The sequence below is a fragment of the Nothoprocta perdicaria genome, unplaced genomic scaffold (assembly GCF_003342845.1).
Source record: "Nothoprocta perdicaria isolate Ctin4 unplaced genomic scaffold, notPer1 scaffold_112, whole genome shotgun sequence".
NCBI lineage: Eukaryota > Metazoa > Chordata > Aves > Tinamiformes > Tinamidae > Nothoprocta > Nothoprocta perdicaria.
In genome coordinates, this window is record NW_020454228.1 from 1998082 (window position 1) to 2017905 (window position 19824).

Consider the following 19824-nt stretch of genomic DNA (forward strand, 5'->3'; position numbering starts at 1 on the left):
GAGCCTCTCACAGGGTTGTGCTCCTACGCCTGTTGGCAAAGAGTGTTATCTGCCTTTGTTTTAAAATTTCTTGTTTGGTTGGTTTTTTTTTGAAAGGATAGTTTGGACAGATCTGTATATGTACCAGTTTGCTTTTTATTACTCCGTCAATTTCTTGAGTATACCAGTAAATCGTAAGTGGAATTTCCTAATATCCCTCAGTTTTCCGATCATCATGCTGTATAAAGCATGGGAATGTTTTCCACAGGCAGTTCTATATTAATCAAGTTTATTCTTCAGAGCTCTGTTTATTTCTGTTGTCAGCTGCATTAGATGTGTTTTCCATGCAATTTCTCTTTTAAGTAATGAAAGACTGAATTGATTGCATCTATCTTCTCTTCATACCCACTTGGAAATCATACACCACTGTCTTGGTACATGAAAAGCCATAAAAAGTAGTAAAAAATGAAGCACTAGAATCTTCTGTTTTTTCATGCTTTGAGAAGGCTTTATACACTGTCATCATTATTGTTTTAAAGAACATTGATGTTCTTTGTGAGAAACTTTATTTAAGGTTATAGCCTCTGTATTGTAGCATTCTTGCCTTAGCTAAATTGGGCATAATTCAAAGAAAATGAGTCTTACTAGAGGCAATGACACAAATTGCCTTGAGCTAGTGACACTTGTTCAAGCTCAAAGAGGACTTCCTGAAGCCAGAACAACAGATTTTGGGGGTTGCAGTGCTGAGGATGAAGGGACAGGGAGTTACAGTCTGAGCTTTCTCAATTTAATTATTTTTTATTGATGCTAAGTAGCAATGCTGACAGACCATCCATTTGACATACTGGTATTAAAGGATTCAGTAACAGTTCTAATCAACTTGAGAAGCAATGGGATTTAAAGGATGGCTTGGCTTATTACCAACAAATGGCTACATTACTCATGAGTGATTTTATACAGAAGGTTTGGTAATGCATGGGAGTCTGAGCCCTCTTTCGGCAGTAATGTAATTTATTATTTTTGTTAGAAACAGAAAACTGCCGTTACATAGTTTAGAACATTTTGTGTGACTTTAGAGCAATGGTGACAGCAGTTCTATAAGACATCTGGTTTTTAAGCACTTTGTGAAATCTAGTTGTCCTCTTATGACTAGACATAGAAGATATGTGGAATTGCTCATGAAAGATGCATTTCCAAAGCAGTTTCATGACCATTTTAAAAATTATGTTCCCAACCTGTACTTTTTATCAGCTAAAGGAAGGTAAAAACAGAGCTACATAGGCAAACATACGCATTTAAATAGCCTTCATGTATATTCAGTTGGACTGCAAAGAAGAAGTAAACAAGAGAAACAGTGAGGAAGCTCCAACACAGACAGCTCAAAAGCTCCCTAGAGGATGAACGCTGTCATGAGAAGCTCTTATCCATGCAGTTTGCTCCAGTTAACTCTAGCACGGTAGTGGGAGGCAGCCTGCTGATGTGCAATTGAGCAGTGCTGATGGGTGGATTCACGAAGGAAATCTCTTGGCTAACGTGATACCTGAGAATCAAGAGATCTGGATTTTGTTGTTGGCAACCGTGTAACCTGCTTGTGAATCAGTTCTGCCTTGATTTCCTTGCCTTGAGGAAAGAATAGATTTGCATGACTAAATACATGAACAAATAAAGCATTCTGCTGGCAAAGAAAATGCAGGGAAAGAATTTCTAGCCCTCTCTTGAGCACTCTCATCTAAGGATTACTAGGAATGCTGAAATATTGGTTTATCTTGTGTGTTTTTAAGCAACTACAGTGCATAGTTCTGCAGTTTTCTGTTCTGGTATCACTTTTTGTATGTATCTTATTTCTCTCAGTTTAAATCATAGATTTGATAGGAACTTAAGACTGCCAAAAAGAGTGAAGCAGCTGCCTAGAAAATGAGGCAAACCCACAAACAGTGATGGTGGTAATAATAATAGTAATAAGGTTATTAAGTTTCAAGGTTGTAGCCTTTAAGCACCGGAAGAAGTCCTGTCTTTGACAGGTAATTACAACAGATAATTTGACAGGTCGCCAGTTCAAAAGTGTAAACCTGGATATATATATGCAGAAATAGAAGTTTTTTTCATAGAATATTGTTCTAAAGAACTATAGTTCTAAAGAACTATAAAGATTATTTCTTTTCTTATAGCATATATGACCACTGGGATGAGTTGGAAGGCCTTCTGGTTCTCAGTGTTTCGCATTTTGAGTTGGTATTTAATAAACTCTGGTGCAAATAAAAGGACCATTAATTAACCTGCTTCCTCTCTTTGTGACATGCAGTATAGGGGTTTAAGATGAAGGCAACACCAGTGACTGCAATAGAAAATTAACTGGAAAAGTAAATAATCATAAGCATTGGTTTGGGAAAACCAAATACACAAGTGTTTGTGTTTTGTATATGGGCTAGCTGTGTCTAAGGGAAGACAGGGAGATGTACACCTGATTAATAGCGTACACAGCAGCGGTCAGTGCGTCTCTCTAATTGAACACCACCAGTTTTAAATGTTTTTGATAATTCTTACTTACAGCACTGTGCTAGAATCTCTGCAGATAAAACTTGTAATATTTGTATAAATAATGCTGTGGCTATGGAAGAAATACTAGCCAGGTAACTGAGAGGTGATGCATGTTATGTATGAAGCATAATTCTTGATAGTGCTACACATAGGTTTTCAAGTTATACTAGGACTGAAAGTGCATCACTCCTCTCCTTGGGTGTTTTGAGGTGCTCTTGTTCTTTCCAGCTTCCTCACTTAGGGTAGTTTTTCCTTTTCAGTTTTGGACTTGTGGTTTCCTGTTATTAGTGTCCTAATAGGCTTCCAGTTGTCGCTACAAAGATCCCTTTTGCCATTTTTGATGCATGAGGCAGTGCTGGAAAGAGTGACCATGAAAATGCGATGTTTGTCATTTAAATTGTGCCATTATATTCCCATTTTGATTCTCTTTCTATGCCTGCCTTTCCTTAGAAATTGCTGTGGACCAATTATTGAACAAAATCCTTAGGAACTATAAATTGGCAGAGTGTTTGTAGTGCACATGGGAAAGAGAAGCGCGTTTTGTTGCTTTGTAAGCAACCTGCGCCACTGATCTCAGAAAAGAGTCTGCATTTAGAAAACAGCCTTATGCTGCTCATGCTGGGAATTTGTTTGCTTGATTAGATGAAGATGAAACAGCCTAGTCTTATTAACAGCTTCTCACAGAACATGTGTGTGAAGTTCAGAGAATAAAGAGGTGAAACCAGAAGATCTCCCCTTTCTTGCATGTGCATATCTCAAGTAAGGGCGATTGCAGCATCATTTCATGAAGATACCAGCAAATTCTGACCTTGCATGGGAGCAAAGCCAGGCTGCAGGTGACAGTCTGGTGCGTGCCTGCTTTTCTGAAGTAGGGGAAGCTTAGCTGATGCTAAGCTTGTGCATGGTCTGCTTCTTATCCAGGTGCAATGTTTTGGTACTGTGGTTGAATAAGTATGGAAGAAGAACTTTCAGTGGTGAGATCTGGGGTTCTGGTCCTGACAGAGAAGCAGAGCTATTGGATGGCTGTGGGCGGTGTGCTACTGCAAACACAACTTCAGTGTCCTAAATTTATATTTAGTGACTCTTTTAATTGTTCTCAAGTGGTTTCAGCTCTTAGTTGAGATGAAATGAGTATGAAAAGGCAATAATAGTAAATGGTAAAGGCCCCCGTTAATAAGTATTCAGTTTATCCTTCTGCCTAAGGGATATTTAAAGAGGATGAATTCAACTCCTCAGCACTTACTTAAAGACAAAGCACAAAGAAGTAGAAAATCAGAAGAGAGGGGAGGAAATAAAGTTTGCTAGGAATGAAGGCAATGTGCCATGTTTCCCTTGGGATCATTCATTCTGGGAGTGGCTGCAGGCAGTCAGAGCAAGCTCCTAGCGTGCAGGGATGAGCTGGGTGACCTTTCTGAGGTTTCTTTGAATCCTGCACTCCAGGGCTGCCCTAGGCTGTTCTGGCACAGAGCTTTGCACTCCTGCACATCTCACTGAGCTAGGGACTGAATAACAGTTAGTTAGTTGTGATATAATATTTAGGCATTTATGTATGGAAAAAGGATATTTTGGAATTGTTTCTTACCTAGCACATTAGGTTTGCTCTCCTCCAATTTCTCTGTCTTTTATGGCTTACTGAACTCAAACTGTTACTTTCCCATTTGCCTTAATAGGAAGATGTAACACCAAGCAATGCCATGTATGATGGAGTCATTTAGTGATGTGTCTCCCAAGCTGCTGGATGTGTGGGTATTCAGGGAGGAATTTAAGGATAAATCCACCAGTGCTTAGCTTTCGGTTAGACTGATTGCCTGTGAAGATTTCCACTTGCTTTACTGTCTTCTGTAGATCCAGAAATGTTTTTCCTACTACCGGTTTGTCAGAAAGAACCATGCTTCTTCAGCTTGCTTCATGATAATGTGGAACCGTTTCATTTCAAGAATGTAGCAGTTCTTACTCTCTCATTTCTCGTTCTTAATAAACCTTTATAGCATTTAAAAACCCCAAATCCTTCCTCCCTTAGCAGTGAGAATTATCTGGTAGCATCCTTTTAGGTTGAGTGTCGAACTTGTAGTTATTTCATTTGTAACATGGACATTTTACTATGTCTGCTCAGAAGTGCTTCTTTTTTTCAGTATAAATGGTGCAATCCCTTCCTGTTGTTTTTGCAAATGATTCATAAGAATCCATGCAGAACATAGATGCATCTAGTCTGAAAATGTTATATGCCTGCCCACATATAACAATGAAATGTGTGTTTTGCTCCTAAGATTGCAAATACTTCATTGATGTCTGCATATAATTAAACATGTTAGATTTTCTTTCTGGCTGTACTTTCTCCATTGGCAAATGTATCCTGAATGCCAGCAGCTGTTATTAGGAAAATATACCCCGATAAAACGTCTGTTTCTGTATAGGTTTGATTTATATAAGGCCTTAAAACACTTTGGCTTTTCTTAGCCTGAGTAACACTAGAAGTATTTCATGGATTAGAAACCCATTTTTTTAAGAAAGCAGTTGTGTATACCAAAGCTGTTTATCTCACTGCAAAAAGTGACTACAAAATGAAAGGATTTAAAATATGAAAATTACTCACATTTTTCAGGTGAGTAGGCTATAGAAATAGGCTATAAAGGATCCATTTGGCAGAAATTGTATGAATAACCTACCATGCAGACACAGGATCTGGTGAACTAAGGGTGGCTCTTTCACCATTGTTACCTGTATTCATGTACTTTGTGTCTTCTGAGTCACTGTCTTTCCACTTCTTGATACCCACAAAGATTTTGGCCCTTCATAAAAACTTTCGCAGCCCCAGCTTCCCATCTGTTAGTGTTTCTTATAGAAACAGTCTTATATTCTAAATAAAGTCATGGTGATGTTCACATGGTCCCCAACAGGATGTATGGAATATGATGGTCAGACTGAAGTTTCCTCTGCATTTCTTTATTCCATATTTGCCTTCTCACCCACTGTGTGGGGTGTTGAACATAGGTGGTGTTTTTCCTTCCCCTCCTTCTTCTCAAATTTTTGTTTCCCTCCTTTGGTGGGTTGTGTGAATCCGTCAGCTCAGCTCACCAGCAACTGTTCGTCTTACTTTCCTGGCTTCCTCTTGCATAACTTTAAATGGAGGATGATTTAGAAGAAGTAAGTTCATCAAAGTAAAGATGAAATAATAAGGAGGAAGAGGACATTATGTACAGTGGCTTTAAACTTTCTTGCTTTGCAGATTGTTAGACATTTTTCAGCATAAGTCTCTCCAGGAGAGTGCATTTCAGGCTCCTACCCTGGTTTTCAGTACTTTCTCTACAGAGAGACCACTTTTCTCCATGGGCAAGTATTTCCAGTAGAAGCCACTTGCCCAGCATACATATGATCCACTGGTATATCCCAAAAGGGCATAAAGAGGAAGGTGATCATCTACCTCAAGGAAGGAAGCAACAGCAACAAGATCAATACTTCTTCTCTGTAGTCACTTCATGCCCTGGTTACATACATTCAAGTTATGACAGAGATCTTTTGTTTCAGCTTAAATGTATTTTAAATGTAAATCTAGCAAAGGTGATTGAATAATTTAACCTCCATTTTCTGCTCTGCTTTTTCAGGATTGTACAGTATATGAAACAGAGAATAAAATTCTTCATGTGGTGAGTAATTTTCTGGATTTCTATTAATAAATATTATTTGTCTCTGTGTATATAGGAATCTGTGTATGTTTTGTGTTTTTTTGCATGCAATGCCAATGTGATAGTGAACAAGTCTGGGTGTGACTGACTGATGAATATATGGAAATTACTGTGAATAGCGGCTGATTTAATGGAAGCCAAAGGCAGCATCTGAGCAGTGAGGAACTTTGCAAGGGCTTGCATTTTAGTCTGGTTCAGGCCCATCTGTGATTTGTAAAACATGGTCAGAGGAATATTTTTGCAAAATGACATTTTATTCTGGAATGCTGATTTCTCGGCTTCTATCACTATATGTTAGTGATATAGTTTCATTTTTATAGCTTTATTCCCCTTAGCCTTTTGCAGTCACTCTCATAACAGGAAAATTAATACAGTACTTTTCTGCTGAATTCTCAGCAGAAATACAGTGGTCAGTTCCCAGAATCTGCAGTTTTACTGGATGAGATGGCAAAAACTTGAGCAAACTTTTTCAGACAACTAGTGAGATGATACAACACCTCAACCTTAAAATATTAAATTGCCTTTTATGCTGTGACTGTGGATTAGTGAGTATTAAGTTAAGCCTGACCTTGTGTCTAAAAGTCAGATATGAATACACTGTTGTTAAGAGAAAGTAATGAATTGATTTAATGGAATGGAACAGGTAATATTTTACAGCTCAGTTTATTTCACATTTGGATAGGTTTTGATATCTAATTTTCATATTCTTGAACTTGAGCAGAAAAAAAATAACTTGCTTTGTTTTCAAATGTGAGCTTCGTGGTTAATTCTGTTCTACATTTTTTTTCAGTGCTCCCATATCCAATGCATGGTGAACTGAATTCCATAAGCTTTTGACACTTTGATTTCACAGTGATGTGGAATAAAAAATCTTGTATTTTTAAGTTTCACTGACATTTCTCCTCTGTGGGATGCAAAGAAATAGCATTTTTAGTAAGGCTGACGTCATCATTTTTGCTAGGCTGATCTCTGCAAGCATTTAAATAATGAAGGTTTTAATTGCATAATCCTGGCAAAAGTTGAAATACTGTAAGTTGGAAACTATTGTATATAGCCTAGTTTTCAATACATGTAGGAGGCGAGAGTTCCAACATCTACTCTACAGACATATATTCAATTTATGTCATTTATAAGTAATAAGGAGAATTGCAAGGGGAACTGGCAATGTTTAAAGTTGATGTAGCATCAGTTAATGTAGCCTTCAGTAGCAAATTCTGAGGATTTTGAGAGGATTTACTTTAAGATAGGTGACAAATTTTAGGCAGGTTTCAAAAGTTGCTCTATCTTACATCATTCAGACTCACAGTCTTTTTGCTTCAATTAAGAGCAACAACTTTGTGATGAGAGGCAGACGTATGTTATTGTGGGGAGCTTAATGAGGTTTTGTGATTAGTGCTCAGGCTTGCAAGGAAGCTTGAACATGTCGCACTTCTTGCTAAATCCTGAAATTAAATACAGCTATATATATCACACTGATTAACTTGGATCGGTTCTGGCTGTTGCATTTCAGCTGATAGATAGGATTCATGAGATAGAAGCTGGCCATAGCAGTCAAGGAAAGAAATAAACCTGTGATTTAACAATTAAAAATAGCGCTTTTATCTAATTAGATGATGTGAAGAGGAAGTGGTCTTAGACAGATAAAAAATGAGGGGAAAAGAGATTATGATATCCTGCTTATGTCAAGATCTTGAGCAAAATTATGGTAACTGTCATGCCAAAATCTTAGATACAACTTTGGATACTTATTAGATATCAGAATGTTTGAATGTGCATGAATGCATGCAGAGGAGTATAAGGAATGCAAAAGAGATTGGAGATGTGGTGGGACTAAGAATTTAAAATTCCTGTTGTGGACTGTGTATTCAATAAATTGGAGATGAGTGGTAAAAGAAAGGTTCCCTATGAAAAGAAGAGTAGGAAATTTTAATAAAAATATAGAAAGGATGTTGAATGTGAAATGTTGGAAGAAGTAGGACAGATTGACAGGAAGGGACATACACACACAGTATGACTATTATAGAGATAGAAAAAAAAAATACTTTTCTTAACTTTAAAGACCGAAATACTGGAAGTGCTTTGACAACAATGGCAACTTCTGTGGTAACAGAAATTAAATGTTACTAGTTATTATGGCTGGCACCTTGTCCATCTACCTTTCAGTGTTCAGATCCCAATGTGTAGCTGTGTTGGGTGGACTGGATTCAAGAAAAGCTTGAATTCAAAGTCCCTTGGCCCATCATGTGTGATTTCACCATGTTCACTAAAAGTTGCAAGAAACCAAGTTCCATGCAAATGGGAAAGGCAATGAAGACTAATGTTTAGAAAGTCCTACAATTAGCCGATAGAAATTTCACTTGCAAGGCGTTGTTCTCACTCAGACTTGAAGTCAAAATTTTAAAGATTTGATATCCTTTTATATATATATATGTACAACTACAGTAACTAAAATACATTATATGACAAATATGTACTATTATTCTTTAGAACACAAAGAAACTTGACACCTCTGGAGACTGGTAAATCAGAGAAGTTGGTGTCAGCCCCCACTGCTTGTAGGTGGTTTGCTGTTTTTCTTCAGAAAAGACCAAATATGTAACTGGGAGTGAGTGTTTCTGTTGTTCATAGGGCTCAGAGCAGTGATTTGGGTGTGTGGGCCCTTGCTAAGAAGCAGTGCTTTGGGTGCACTTGCAGAGCTGTTGCCCCATTCCCACCAGCAGCAGTCTGCTTTGTTCTCCCTCAACCTCAACATGCTCAAAGAGCATGTGGGCATGGTCAGGAGACCTGAGACTACTCTGCTGCTCTGGCAAAACCCAGCTATAGATAACAGCCAAAGTCACCTGATGGCCACTTCCTTACACTTCCCTCTAAAGCACAATAGGAGAAGTTAGCTACCAAAGGCAAGTTCCTCCATTAAGTGACTAATCAGTTGGTTTTAATTAGATTGGCTAAGAAATAGTTAATGTGCTGGAAGTCTAAAGACAGTAATTTCCTTGAGAAACAAATACTCGTTCCCTTTCTTTCCAAGCTCACACTGTGGGAGTTTGGGTGGAGAGACTGCTGAATCACCTTACCCATACATAATATGTTTTAATGTCAATAAACTTATTCTGCTGTTAACTTCTTGATATCACAGATGTGTACTAAGTAATTGGGTTCTGTGAAGATGAAACTCTATGGCTTCAACCTTTATATAAAGAAAAAAAAAAGGTATTTTTGTTTGTTATTCAGGTAATTGGAGTCATATAAAAGCAATTTCGATGTTGAGTCACGATACTGGTTTAAGTAGTAAACTAGTCTGTATTATTCAGCTAAACACATGAAGTGTATCTGAGGGAAAAAGGTGCGAGGGAAAGCTGATTAAGTTTTAAAAAGAAATTACCTACCTTGATTTGTTTATTTCTTTTAGATGGAAGATTAAAAATCTTTGGGAAAAAAAATGACTCTTCTACAATTTTCTGCCCTTGAATTGCTAGTGCATTGAAGCAATTATTTTAAAGACAACTATGTTCCTTAAAGTTTTTCACTGTGCATTCACTGAAATACTAGGTTTTTATGGAATAAGAAGCATAAAACCATACAGGAATAGTAACTGTGTTTTTTACTCATTAAAGTGTTGATGCCTCTGAAATATTCATGAATAAAGGGGAAATGCTTCATATTTCTATCACTTCCAATTTCCCAACACATTTTTCCAGGTTGCCTTATGCTTTGTATGAAATAAATATAATAATAATAATAACAGTAATAATTTATAAATACCAGCAGAAAAAAAAACACAGCAGAAATAGATAGATATAGATATTAACCAACAGATAGATTTTTCAATAGAAAATACTGACTTAAGAGAAAGACTTAAAATACAGTGGGCCTAAATATGAAATTATAAGTTATGGCTGTGATGCTTATTTTAAAATTAATACGCTATTGCTAGTCTATTTTTAGAATCTTTAAGTTATTTTGATTTAACTTAAGCTGATGAAGTGAATGGAAAACTGCTCAGCTTAAAAGGGTATCATTTCTATTTATTCTGAGAGGTATGTTAGTGGTTGCAAAAGTCTGAATGGCTTGAAGAATAATTCATTGATCCCATCCAGCTGTTTAGGATGTATGTGATGGAAATGTCTAGTTCAGATTAATCCATCTGAAGCAATGCAGTATTAAAGTGAGACTGAAGCAATACAGCATTAAAGTGAGACCCAAAGTAAGCAGGAGTAATTATAGAAAGCAGAAGCAGGGCACCAGTCAGCTTAATAGTTTTTCATTGCATTTCCTATTTTAATTCTATAAAAAAAAGATAGTCTTCCTAAGGAGCTTCACTTTCCTAAAAATCCATTGCTTTCGCTTCCAAATAGAGTGTGATTGAGTTAGAAAATTGTAGAAAGTAACCTATAGGCTGAAATTAATATTCTGAAGTTTTTGAAAAATGAAGGAGCCCTTGCTAAATTAATAAATGAAAGGAAGTAATGGATCAGGATGTCCTCTTTTTTTGTTAAGATCCAGGCAGAGACTGCAGTGGTAATAATTCCTGTCTGTCCACTATATTTGAAAATTTGTTTTAAACTGTAAGATAATTTGTTAAAAAATGCATTGTTAGAGGCATCTTTTTCATGGTCTCATTTAAAGAGAAAAGAAAAAGTAATAATCAGCCTTCTTTCAAGAGTCTATTACCTTACTAATAGACCCCTCACAAGCCTCCCTCTCTTAAAAGCTTCTCTTTTTTTTCCCCAAAATAAGATGTAGCTGCCAATTTAAACTTTATGTATATACAAACAGAAACCCAGGCCCAGGCAGCTCTGAGACTGCTGCAATTACTAGGATATTCTCTACAGTACAACACATGTGTTGGAGCAAAATTAACTGAATAATAATTATTAGGTGCAAGTTAAGCTAATTAGCTAGACTTGATCTTCAGTGCTCAAGTTGCTTTGGCTTGGCCAGCTGTAACTGACTATGAGCACTTTATTTATTTATTTTCAAACAGATTAACCTTTTATTTATTTCTTTATTTGTTTTACCTTTAGCACTGCATTTCTGAGTGTCTGAAATTACCTATATGAAAGAACTCATGGAGTGACTAGTGTTCTTCTTGCCCTCAGCCCTGGGGATGTGTTTAGATGCAGGTGCTCTGTTTTGCTCCACACACAAAATCAGATAGATTTAAGCTTGATCATTAGCCTGGAAAAAAATAAGGACTTCAGTTACCTTTTAGTTATCTTTTTAAGTCTCCATCTTTTTGGCTGAAAGGAGGAACAGTTGTGGAAAATCTTTTAGAAACTAGTGCATTACAGTTCAAAAATATAGGTAAGAAACTAGTTTTGTCATGAGCAAATCCTTCTCCTTAGTTCAGGTGCCTTTCATGCTGAAGCCTGAGTGCAATCTGAGAAAGGCTTGGCATGTGTAATGCCTGCTGATTTTTGGAGGAGCAATTGAATGTTGGTTCCCCTGTGTGTCTTACCATGTCTAGTGACTGCCTCATTTTCAAGCCTGTCTGATGTATAAATATGGCAAATGAATATTTGGGGATACTGCCTTTAAAAAAATTATTGTTGAGTTGGCTTCCATTAAAATATTAAAGAGCAGCTACCTCTGCCCCGTTCCTGGAATACATTGTTTTAAATTACTTAAAGATGTATGGTGTCTGGCATAACCATTACAACCGCATTGCTGACACCTGATTGTAAAAGCCATCTTCTAGAACTATCTCTTACTCATTAAGCATGTTCCTCAGCTATCCTCCATACATTTAATTTTGCAAGGATAATGAATCACAGCCATGCTAAGATACTCTGCTTTGGCTACTTTCCCCTGCAGATTTTAAACACGATATTTTCTACATCCTCCTTAATGTTCTAATGCAAAATTTCCCCTTGACCAGATCTCTAACCTGATTCTGTTGTAGTTTATTTTTGCACAGTCTGTTGAGAAGTGCGTCCTCTTTCCTGGAGTCAGAAAGTAGGAAAGGGACCAAATTTAGATCAGTTTGCATATCATGCTTTTCTTTTATTTTTGGATAATACAGATGGGATGCCCAGCTCAGGACTGAAGAGCAGCTATATCCTCTGAATCAATTTTCTACATTTAGAAACCTATTTTGTATTGAAAGAGTAACCAGGTGCTCTTAAAATTGAATTGCTATAGGCAATTGACAATTATGCAGGTATGATAAAGGATCTTCATTCCATTAATGATGTTTTTGTAATCAGAACTGCAGCTTCTCAAAGTACCAAAGGTAACTACCATTTGAAGAAAAAGGAATATTGTGCTCTCATCAGGTTTTAGTGAAACTAATACATGCCTTTGATACTGCTTGTGCTGAATAGGTTATGCTGAAAAGTAATGCATTCATAATTTGTTTGGCATAAAATGAATAGCAAAAGTGCACTGCTGGTGTGCTTGTATTCCATTCAAATGAATTGATTAGCCTTTATGCAAAATACTTCTTTAGTCCATTAAATAAAACAATAAATAATTCAAAAATCTCTTGGCATTTCTCCTACTTATGTAATTTGCTCCTTTTGCATCTGCCAAGCTGAAAGTTCCAATGAAATATGGGGAGCTCGAGGAAAACTTAGTCAAATTAGAAGTAAAGTAGCCCTGGACATGCCTTCGGAGCTGTAGACATGGAGTTCTTATGGATGAGCTCCCAAACCCTGAGTACAGGATGAACCTGGTGAGCCTCCCTCGGGTGGGTGTAGGGAGAGGAAGGTAAAGAAGTCAAAGACAATTTACTTGGCCACACTAACATGTTGTCTCTGCTAAATGAACATAACTCCCATGCTGTGTGTCAGCAGCTTTGCTCACGGAAGTTCCTGATCCACCAAGTCAAAAATGATCTTCCATCTCTATGGGCATGTTGAGGTACCTGGACCAATAAAGTGAATAGCAGTAATTTGGGCAGGAGCCGGACTATAACTACATTGAGAACCACTATTTTTTTTTTTCCAGTCACTGTTAGCCTTTTTTTTTTTTTTTTTGCTACTTTCACTCCTTCCTTCCTGAAAAATAATCAATTAAGAAAAAAAATATAAGGCAAAACAGTTGAGATATTTTAGGGAACAAAGACAAGGAAGAATCCATTGTGTTGCCGATGCCAGCCTGTGGGCACACATTTCCTAACAGCCCTTGCACCTTGCCCTTTGCCATGGGGAGAGGATATCTATGGTGCAGGAATGCACCCCTTGCTCTCGCACTTGTGGGCACGCAGCAAGGTCTTGATGTTCATTCAGAGGCAGTAAACATTCGCATGGATACTAGGTTATGTCTTAATTCTTAGAGAAGTGCGGAGAGCCCATTGCTAATGCAGTGCAGGGCTGGAGGCACCACATCCCCAGCATGTGGAGGAGATCCCAGGGATAAGCACAGCCCTGAGACTGGCCAGGCCTTGCTGGCCTGAGGCAAATGACCTGGGGCGGGGAGTGTGACAAAAGCTATTGGGTCTTTCCATTGATAGTGTAGCACAAGATCACCCTGTATCCTATCACAATCACATTAAAAAAGAGAGAAAAAAAAAAAGAATTGTTATTTTAAATCAGCTGACATAAAGTGTCTTAGGTTATGGAAAGTGGACTTTCAGAATGACCCAAGAATGAGCATATTTCACTGAAATGATTTAAATGTATGATAGCAAAGGGGAACTTGTACAGTTTTGTATCTGTTCCAATACAAACAGGCTTTTTTGTTTTCAAAAGAAAAGAGAGTTGTTAAATATTTGCTTACAGCAATAGGAAGTGTTGGGTGGTTGGGCAGAACCCAGGTCTGTCTTTTAAAAGATTGCTTTTTCTTCCCAAGGTCCCAAGGTGTAATTATATTATAACAAGAATACTATTTCTGTTTTCTGAAATTAGATGAATGCATTGGTGTATGCCATTCAATTAAAAACAAATTAGCTAGTCATTCATTTGGTGTTATACAAATATATGTGAAATGCAAGAAGTCTTGGCAACATGAATGTGCCAGTTCATTATGCAATAGTATTGTGCCTCAAATTCAAAATCTTTCTGTAGTAGACAGCATTTCAAAACAGCAAGAGAAGGTTCTCGCAAACAAAGCAAAACATGTTTTTGATGAAATTGGTGTGCTGAGTAAAACTATTCTATAATTACTAATGGACAATGTTGCAATTAGGTCTTGTTATCTAGAGCAGTGGTTTCTTGAGAAAAACTATTTATGGATGTTGTTAAATGGCATTTTGTCTTATTGGACCATGTCCATCAATACTGTGATCAGAGAAAAAATATTTGAAGATTTAAAGATATAAAATTAAGAGAAAACAGTTCAAGAACTTCCACTTTTTTGTACTTTTTGTTTTCTATCACTTTTTCCACTCACCTCTGGTGCTAATGTATGGTAATAAACCTGACAACATTTAATAGAGCTTTGAATGCTCACAATCTACAGTTTTTATCTCTACTGTGGTTAGATTTGAATGCCTGTGAAGCAGAAAAGTTTTAGTAATAATTCAGCGGAGTTTGCCGCTAAGTTTCTTTGTTTTGGGGGAAGAGAGTAATATATGCATCCCTATATGTTGAATGAGTGCTTAAATATTGGAAAGGTAAATAGACTTTTCTGAAAGCTGTAGAGGAGCATAGGGCCTCTACTTGTAGCATCTTCCCTATGGATCTTGCTAGGCTCCTTTGTTGTATTAGAATATGCAGGATATGATTGTGTTTGAGAGGAGTATGAGGATTTGGAACAGAGAGAGAGATGCAAGACTTGAAAGAGAATAATCTTTCAGAAATGCATAGGAGCACACACAATTTTTTTTTGGCATAATAGTTTTGTGATTTTTTAGATGCATCATTCTTTGAGCCCTTTTCAGAGAAACTCATACAAACTTGTTTTAATATTACAGCCTGTTTTCCTCCTCCTGGGACTCAGATATCAGTAGGCTCGTTCTGTAGCCTGCCCTCACTTGCAGAGAGGCAGGAGAGCAGCCTTTATTCATGTTTATTCATGTTGAATAAAGTTTATTCATGTTGAAACATTATTGTTCAATAAAATAAGCCATATAAATACTAAGCCAAGTTTCCAGTTGTTTATAAATAATTTCAAGAGGACAAATTCCAACTGTAATGGTCTGTAACAGGATTAAGTTTTCACTTTCATTGGATTTTTTTTTCCATGCTTTTTATCACTCAAGGTTTTTACTTTGCTTTGAGATAAGATATTTCTAGTTTGGAGTTAGGAATTATAACAGTGATTTGGCAAGGAGGTTATATCCGAATTTGTACTCTATTTTCATAACATTGTTGTAGATAACTTTAAAAAACTATTATACAATAGCTTGGAAAATGGATTGTTGTGGCCGTTGTGTGCAGTTGTGTTTTGGTTGTTGGAGGTGCTTGGATACCTATAACACATTGACTCTGAGAGCAATTAAAGTGTCTCTTAGCTGGTTTCCCAGTTGTCCACAGCCGTGGGACCAAGGGTTGTTCTATTCCCTAAATGCACACACTGAACATACTTTTGGAAATCTGAGCTGAGAAACCCATTTTAGCTGCTGAAAGGGAATTCCATGGAAAATATTGAAGCTATCAAAAATCACTTTCTTACAGAAACATGAGAGAATGATAGAAAATAAATTGTCATGGCTTTCCTCCCTCTGCCAAGTGGGAATCAAGGAAGTGAGAGATGAGAAGATAACAAAGTACCCATTTGACAGTTCCAGCCCTTTTAGAAACTTTATTTCTATTTTGCTGCAAAGAGACTGCCAAGGATAACAGCTTTAAAAATTATCCTATGATGAAGTGGTTATTTATCATGATCTTCGTGTCTGCAGTAGTAAATCATACTTGGCATCCGTAGAGCATCAGAAACTCATTCCAAAGTCAATTAACGTGTTTTATTAATACAGCATCAACTTAAGAGTTAATGGGATGTACGCATCATTGTAAACAGTCCGATTTTTGTGCAAGTTACACATCCACAGTGTGCAGGGCAAGGGGCAATCAGTGTCTTTGCAAAAGGCCTGGGATGGTGACACGGACCTGGATGGTGACAGGGTATCCCAGGTGTCTAAACACAGCTCGGGTGCAGCACCCGCAATGGGGAGAGCAGATGGGAGGAGCTCATACGGTCACTTACTGTCTCTGCTGAGATGCTAAAGCTGTTCTTTCTTATTCTTTGCGGTTTTGTTGCTTTGTCAATTGGAATCATCATAAAAAAGGGATTTTGCACAGCGTGCTGCTTGCTGACTGAGGCCTTTTCCACTCCTTCTTAATCCTCTCTGCTGTGTGCATGCAACCAACACGAAATTTATGCATGTTATAAGTAGTAGGGTGAAATCCAAACGGTTAGAAATGGCATATTCATTGTAACAGTTCCTTTTTTCTTTTTTTTTTCTTTCCTTCCTAGTGTAAAACTCTCTCTGGTGTCTGTGATCATATTATCTCACTCTCTTCCGATCCTCTGGTTTCCCAGTCTGCCCACCTTGAAGTGATCCAGCTTACAAACATCAAGCCAAGTGAAGGGCTGGTAAGAAGTACGCAGTTAATCAAAACCGTCATCCAGGATGAGAGAGTGATTTGCTTATTAAGATGTATATATATAAAGGAATAGGTGACTTTAGGTTTTGTTTTGTTTTCTTTCTTTTTTTTTAAAAAAAGAAATATTTTGATTTCTCATGCAAAATATCTGAAATATTTTGATTTCTCATGCAATTGGGCCAATGGGGAAGTAGTTTGTAAGGCTGGCCAGTATATGTGAAAAATATAATAAATTGGGAAAAAAAAAGAAAGAGAAGTTCTTGCTGTTTATACCAGCTTCTGTAAAGTAGCTCAGATAGTTCTAGGATCTTGAAGTCTAAAGGAATTTAAATTACTGAGATCAACTCAACCAAGAAGTTTGTGTGGGTTTATGCACAAAAGCTGTCAAATTCTAGAATTTGCTTCATAGTGTCTCTGGGATATAAAGCTATTTTATAAGTTATTCAAAGACTCTACAGCACTGCTAAGAAATAGCTTATTTAATTTTATTGCAAAAACTCTGCATGCTTAATCAGGTGATTGTGAAAGCTCAGTGTTGTTCATGAGTTGACCATTGATTTTTCAATTACTGAAGTATCCAACACCTATGGCATGGAGAAAAACGCACTGATAATACTTACAGCTATTCTTCTTTATATCACCAGTATTATCTCTTCCCACCTCCCTTGGAGAGAGTAAAGGGCAATTAGAATTCAGTTAACCACTTTTTCTGTAGTGAAATAGCTTTTGCAACTTCTGTCCAAGTTCATTCTCATTGCATTTGTTTGAGCAAGGACTACTGCTGCACTCTTCTGTGCAGCTGATATTTTGTTGTTGTTGTTGTTTGGATGGTGTAGTTTTGGAGAATATTTGGGGGATTGGGGGTTTTGGGAGCTTTTTTTTTTTTTTTTTTCTTTTTTGCGAATTTGATATACCATGTTTTTTAGGTTGATTATTCACTGATATGTCTCCTTTGAAAAAGCATAATTAAAAGACAAGATAAAAATCTTTGGGATGAGTAAATATTGGCCCATGGTTTGTTTTGTTCTACTATTTGTTTCTTCCCTTCTCCACTGGTTTTCTTTTATAGTCTCTGAATCCATTTCAGAATTTGCCTCCAGGATTTCACCCTTCCATGGACTCTCTCTCTCTCTCTCTCTCTTCCTCTCCTATTAATTTTCACATCTTTTTGCCTGCTCTTAGTAGTCAGTTTTTCTAAATCCTGTCTCCTGGTGTATTGAAGGAATTCTCTTTTCTCTCAACCACTTTTTTGGATTTCTGTCCGGTTTTGTCTTAGCTTTTTTTTTTTTCTCCTTTCTGTCTTGTTACTGTTATTTTTTTTTCCTCATTTGCGTCTTTCTGTAGGGTGGTGTTAACCTCCAGTGACTGAAAAGTGTTAAGAGCAGATTTTTTTTTATAAAGAATGATGTCTTTACGTGGGTGTATTTCAGCATGTAGCTGATCGTGTAGAGAATCTTTCCCCTTCTCTGTGCCTCTGTTTTTACCCTTCTGTCTGTCTTGTCAGTTGAAACTGGGAGCTCTTTGTGAACCAAGTGGACAGGGTCATGCTGCTGACTGAGAAATTCCATGTCATTATCACAAAAAATAATTGCATTTTTTTTAAATGGAAAGGACTAATTGTGCAAACCTTGTTTACATGCCTTAGAAGGATGCAGTGCTATTTTGATGCTATGACCTTTTTTCCCTCCTTCCTTCTTACCTGTATGCCTCAGTTGTGTTGCCTCTGGGCTACCTTGTGTCCCCTAGACTGTAAGCTCTCTGGAGCAGGAACCAAGGTTGATACATCCGTGCTGGCAGGTGTGCATTGTGCTTCTCAGGTTCTTACAGTTGCAATCGCAATATCAAGTCGTTTTGTCAGCTTGGTCTTGGTGCTTTGTATGAACGCTTTTGTTTTTGCTCTTTTTAACATCTTTCAATTAAGATAGAGTGAACACCTACCAGTGCAATATGTTGTTGAGTATTAAGAGTGTCAGTGGAGTAAATGATGGTGGAACTTGATGTTATGATGAGTTGCTGCACATCAGGAGCACTTACATAAACGTGAAGCTCTGTAATTTCTGGACTGTCTTCTGGGATGCGTGCAACAACGGAGGTGGAAAGATGGATTACAGCCAACTTTCTTCTCAAGCTTGGACCCCTGTGGAGGCTCTCTGCTGGCTATAATGTACACTGAATGAAATGCTAATGTTATAAAAATGGAAAGACTGTGAGCAAAAAGTGGAGGGCAAGGATGGCTGCTAGCCTGGAAGATGGGATACATTGCCTCAAACAGTATCTAAGAAGTTAAAGTTAAGAAGTTAAAGTAAATCAGGGAGAGAGAAAGGAGAGGAGGAGAACATAAAAGGCTTGGAAAACATTGTAATTTCTTTAAACTTGTATGTTAAATATATGACAGATCTGGGGAAATGGTTGATTTTTTTTTATACTACAAAACAGATAGAAGAAGAAGAACAGATAGAACAGACACTGCCAGGATGTTTAAATGGGTTTAAATACTTCCATTGCTACAGTTAACCTTTTTCTGTGGCCACAATACATGTCAACTGTCCAACTAATAGGTTACTGCACAAGCACCTAAATATGTTACATGGATTACAACATCTTATGGATGTTAAACTAAGTAATGTTTACCAGAAAAACAGACTAAAAGAAACTCACAAGGAGAAAAGATGATTATGATGAGGTATGGAAAAACTCGTATACTTGATTCAAAACTTGTCTCAAAACAAAGTAGTTAGCAAATAGGTGGGCTACTCTATGCATTTTGTTAGATAAAAAGCAGATACTCAAGTTATATTCAGGTTTATCTTTGTAAGATTTCCTTGAGCAGTTTCCTGTTTTTTTTTTCTTTTTTTTTTTTTTAAATGTAGTATAGACTATCAGAGGAGAACTTTGATAGAGGTTAATATTGAATTTCTTTTTTTCCTGTTCAAAATTTAATTTTAATTCTGGACTGTTCATGTGCTATGGCATTATTTCAAATTCTACCAATCATCTAGATTCTTGTGAGGCTGAATATGCCAAAATAGTAGAGAACTTTCTTAGTTCCTCTTTGCGTGTTAAAGAAAACATAAAATCAGCCTGTCACATGTAATATAAAATGAAAGTAGCAGATAGTGTAGCTCGAGGTCTAGCTA

The 19824-nt window shown here is 37.1% G+C and overlaps 1 protein-coding gene across 4 annotated transcripts in view; it reads left to right on the top strand.

Annotated features, from left to right (window-relative positions):
* Positions 1 to 19824, top strand: part of CNKSR2 (connector enhancer of kinase suppressor of Ras 2) — a 205929-nt gene that overhangs the window by 64583 nt on the left and 121522 nt on the right. For all 4 annotated transcript variants that reach the window (XM_026051981.1, XM_026051984.1, XM_026051998.1 and 1 more), the window contains exons 5-6: positions 6120 to 6161; positions 16557 to 16676. In XM_026051981.1, coding sequence (XP_025907766.1) covers positions 6120 to 6161; positions 16557 to 16676 — 162 coding nt within the window. The remainder of the gene's footprint in view (positions 1 to 6119; positions 6162 to 16556; positions 16677 to 19824) is intronic.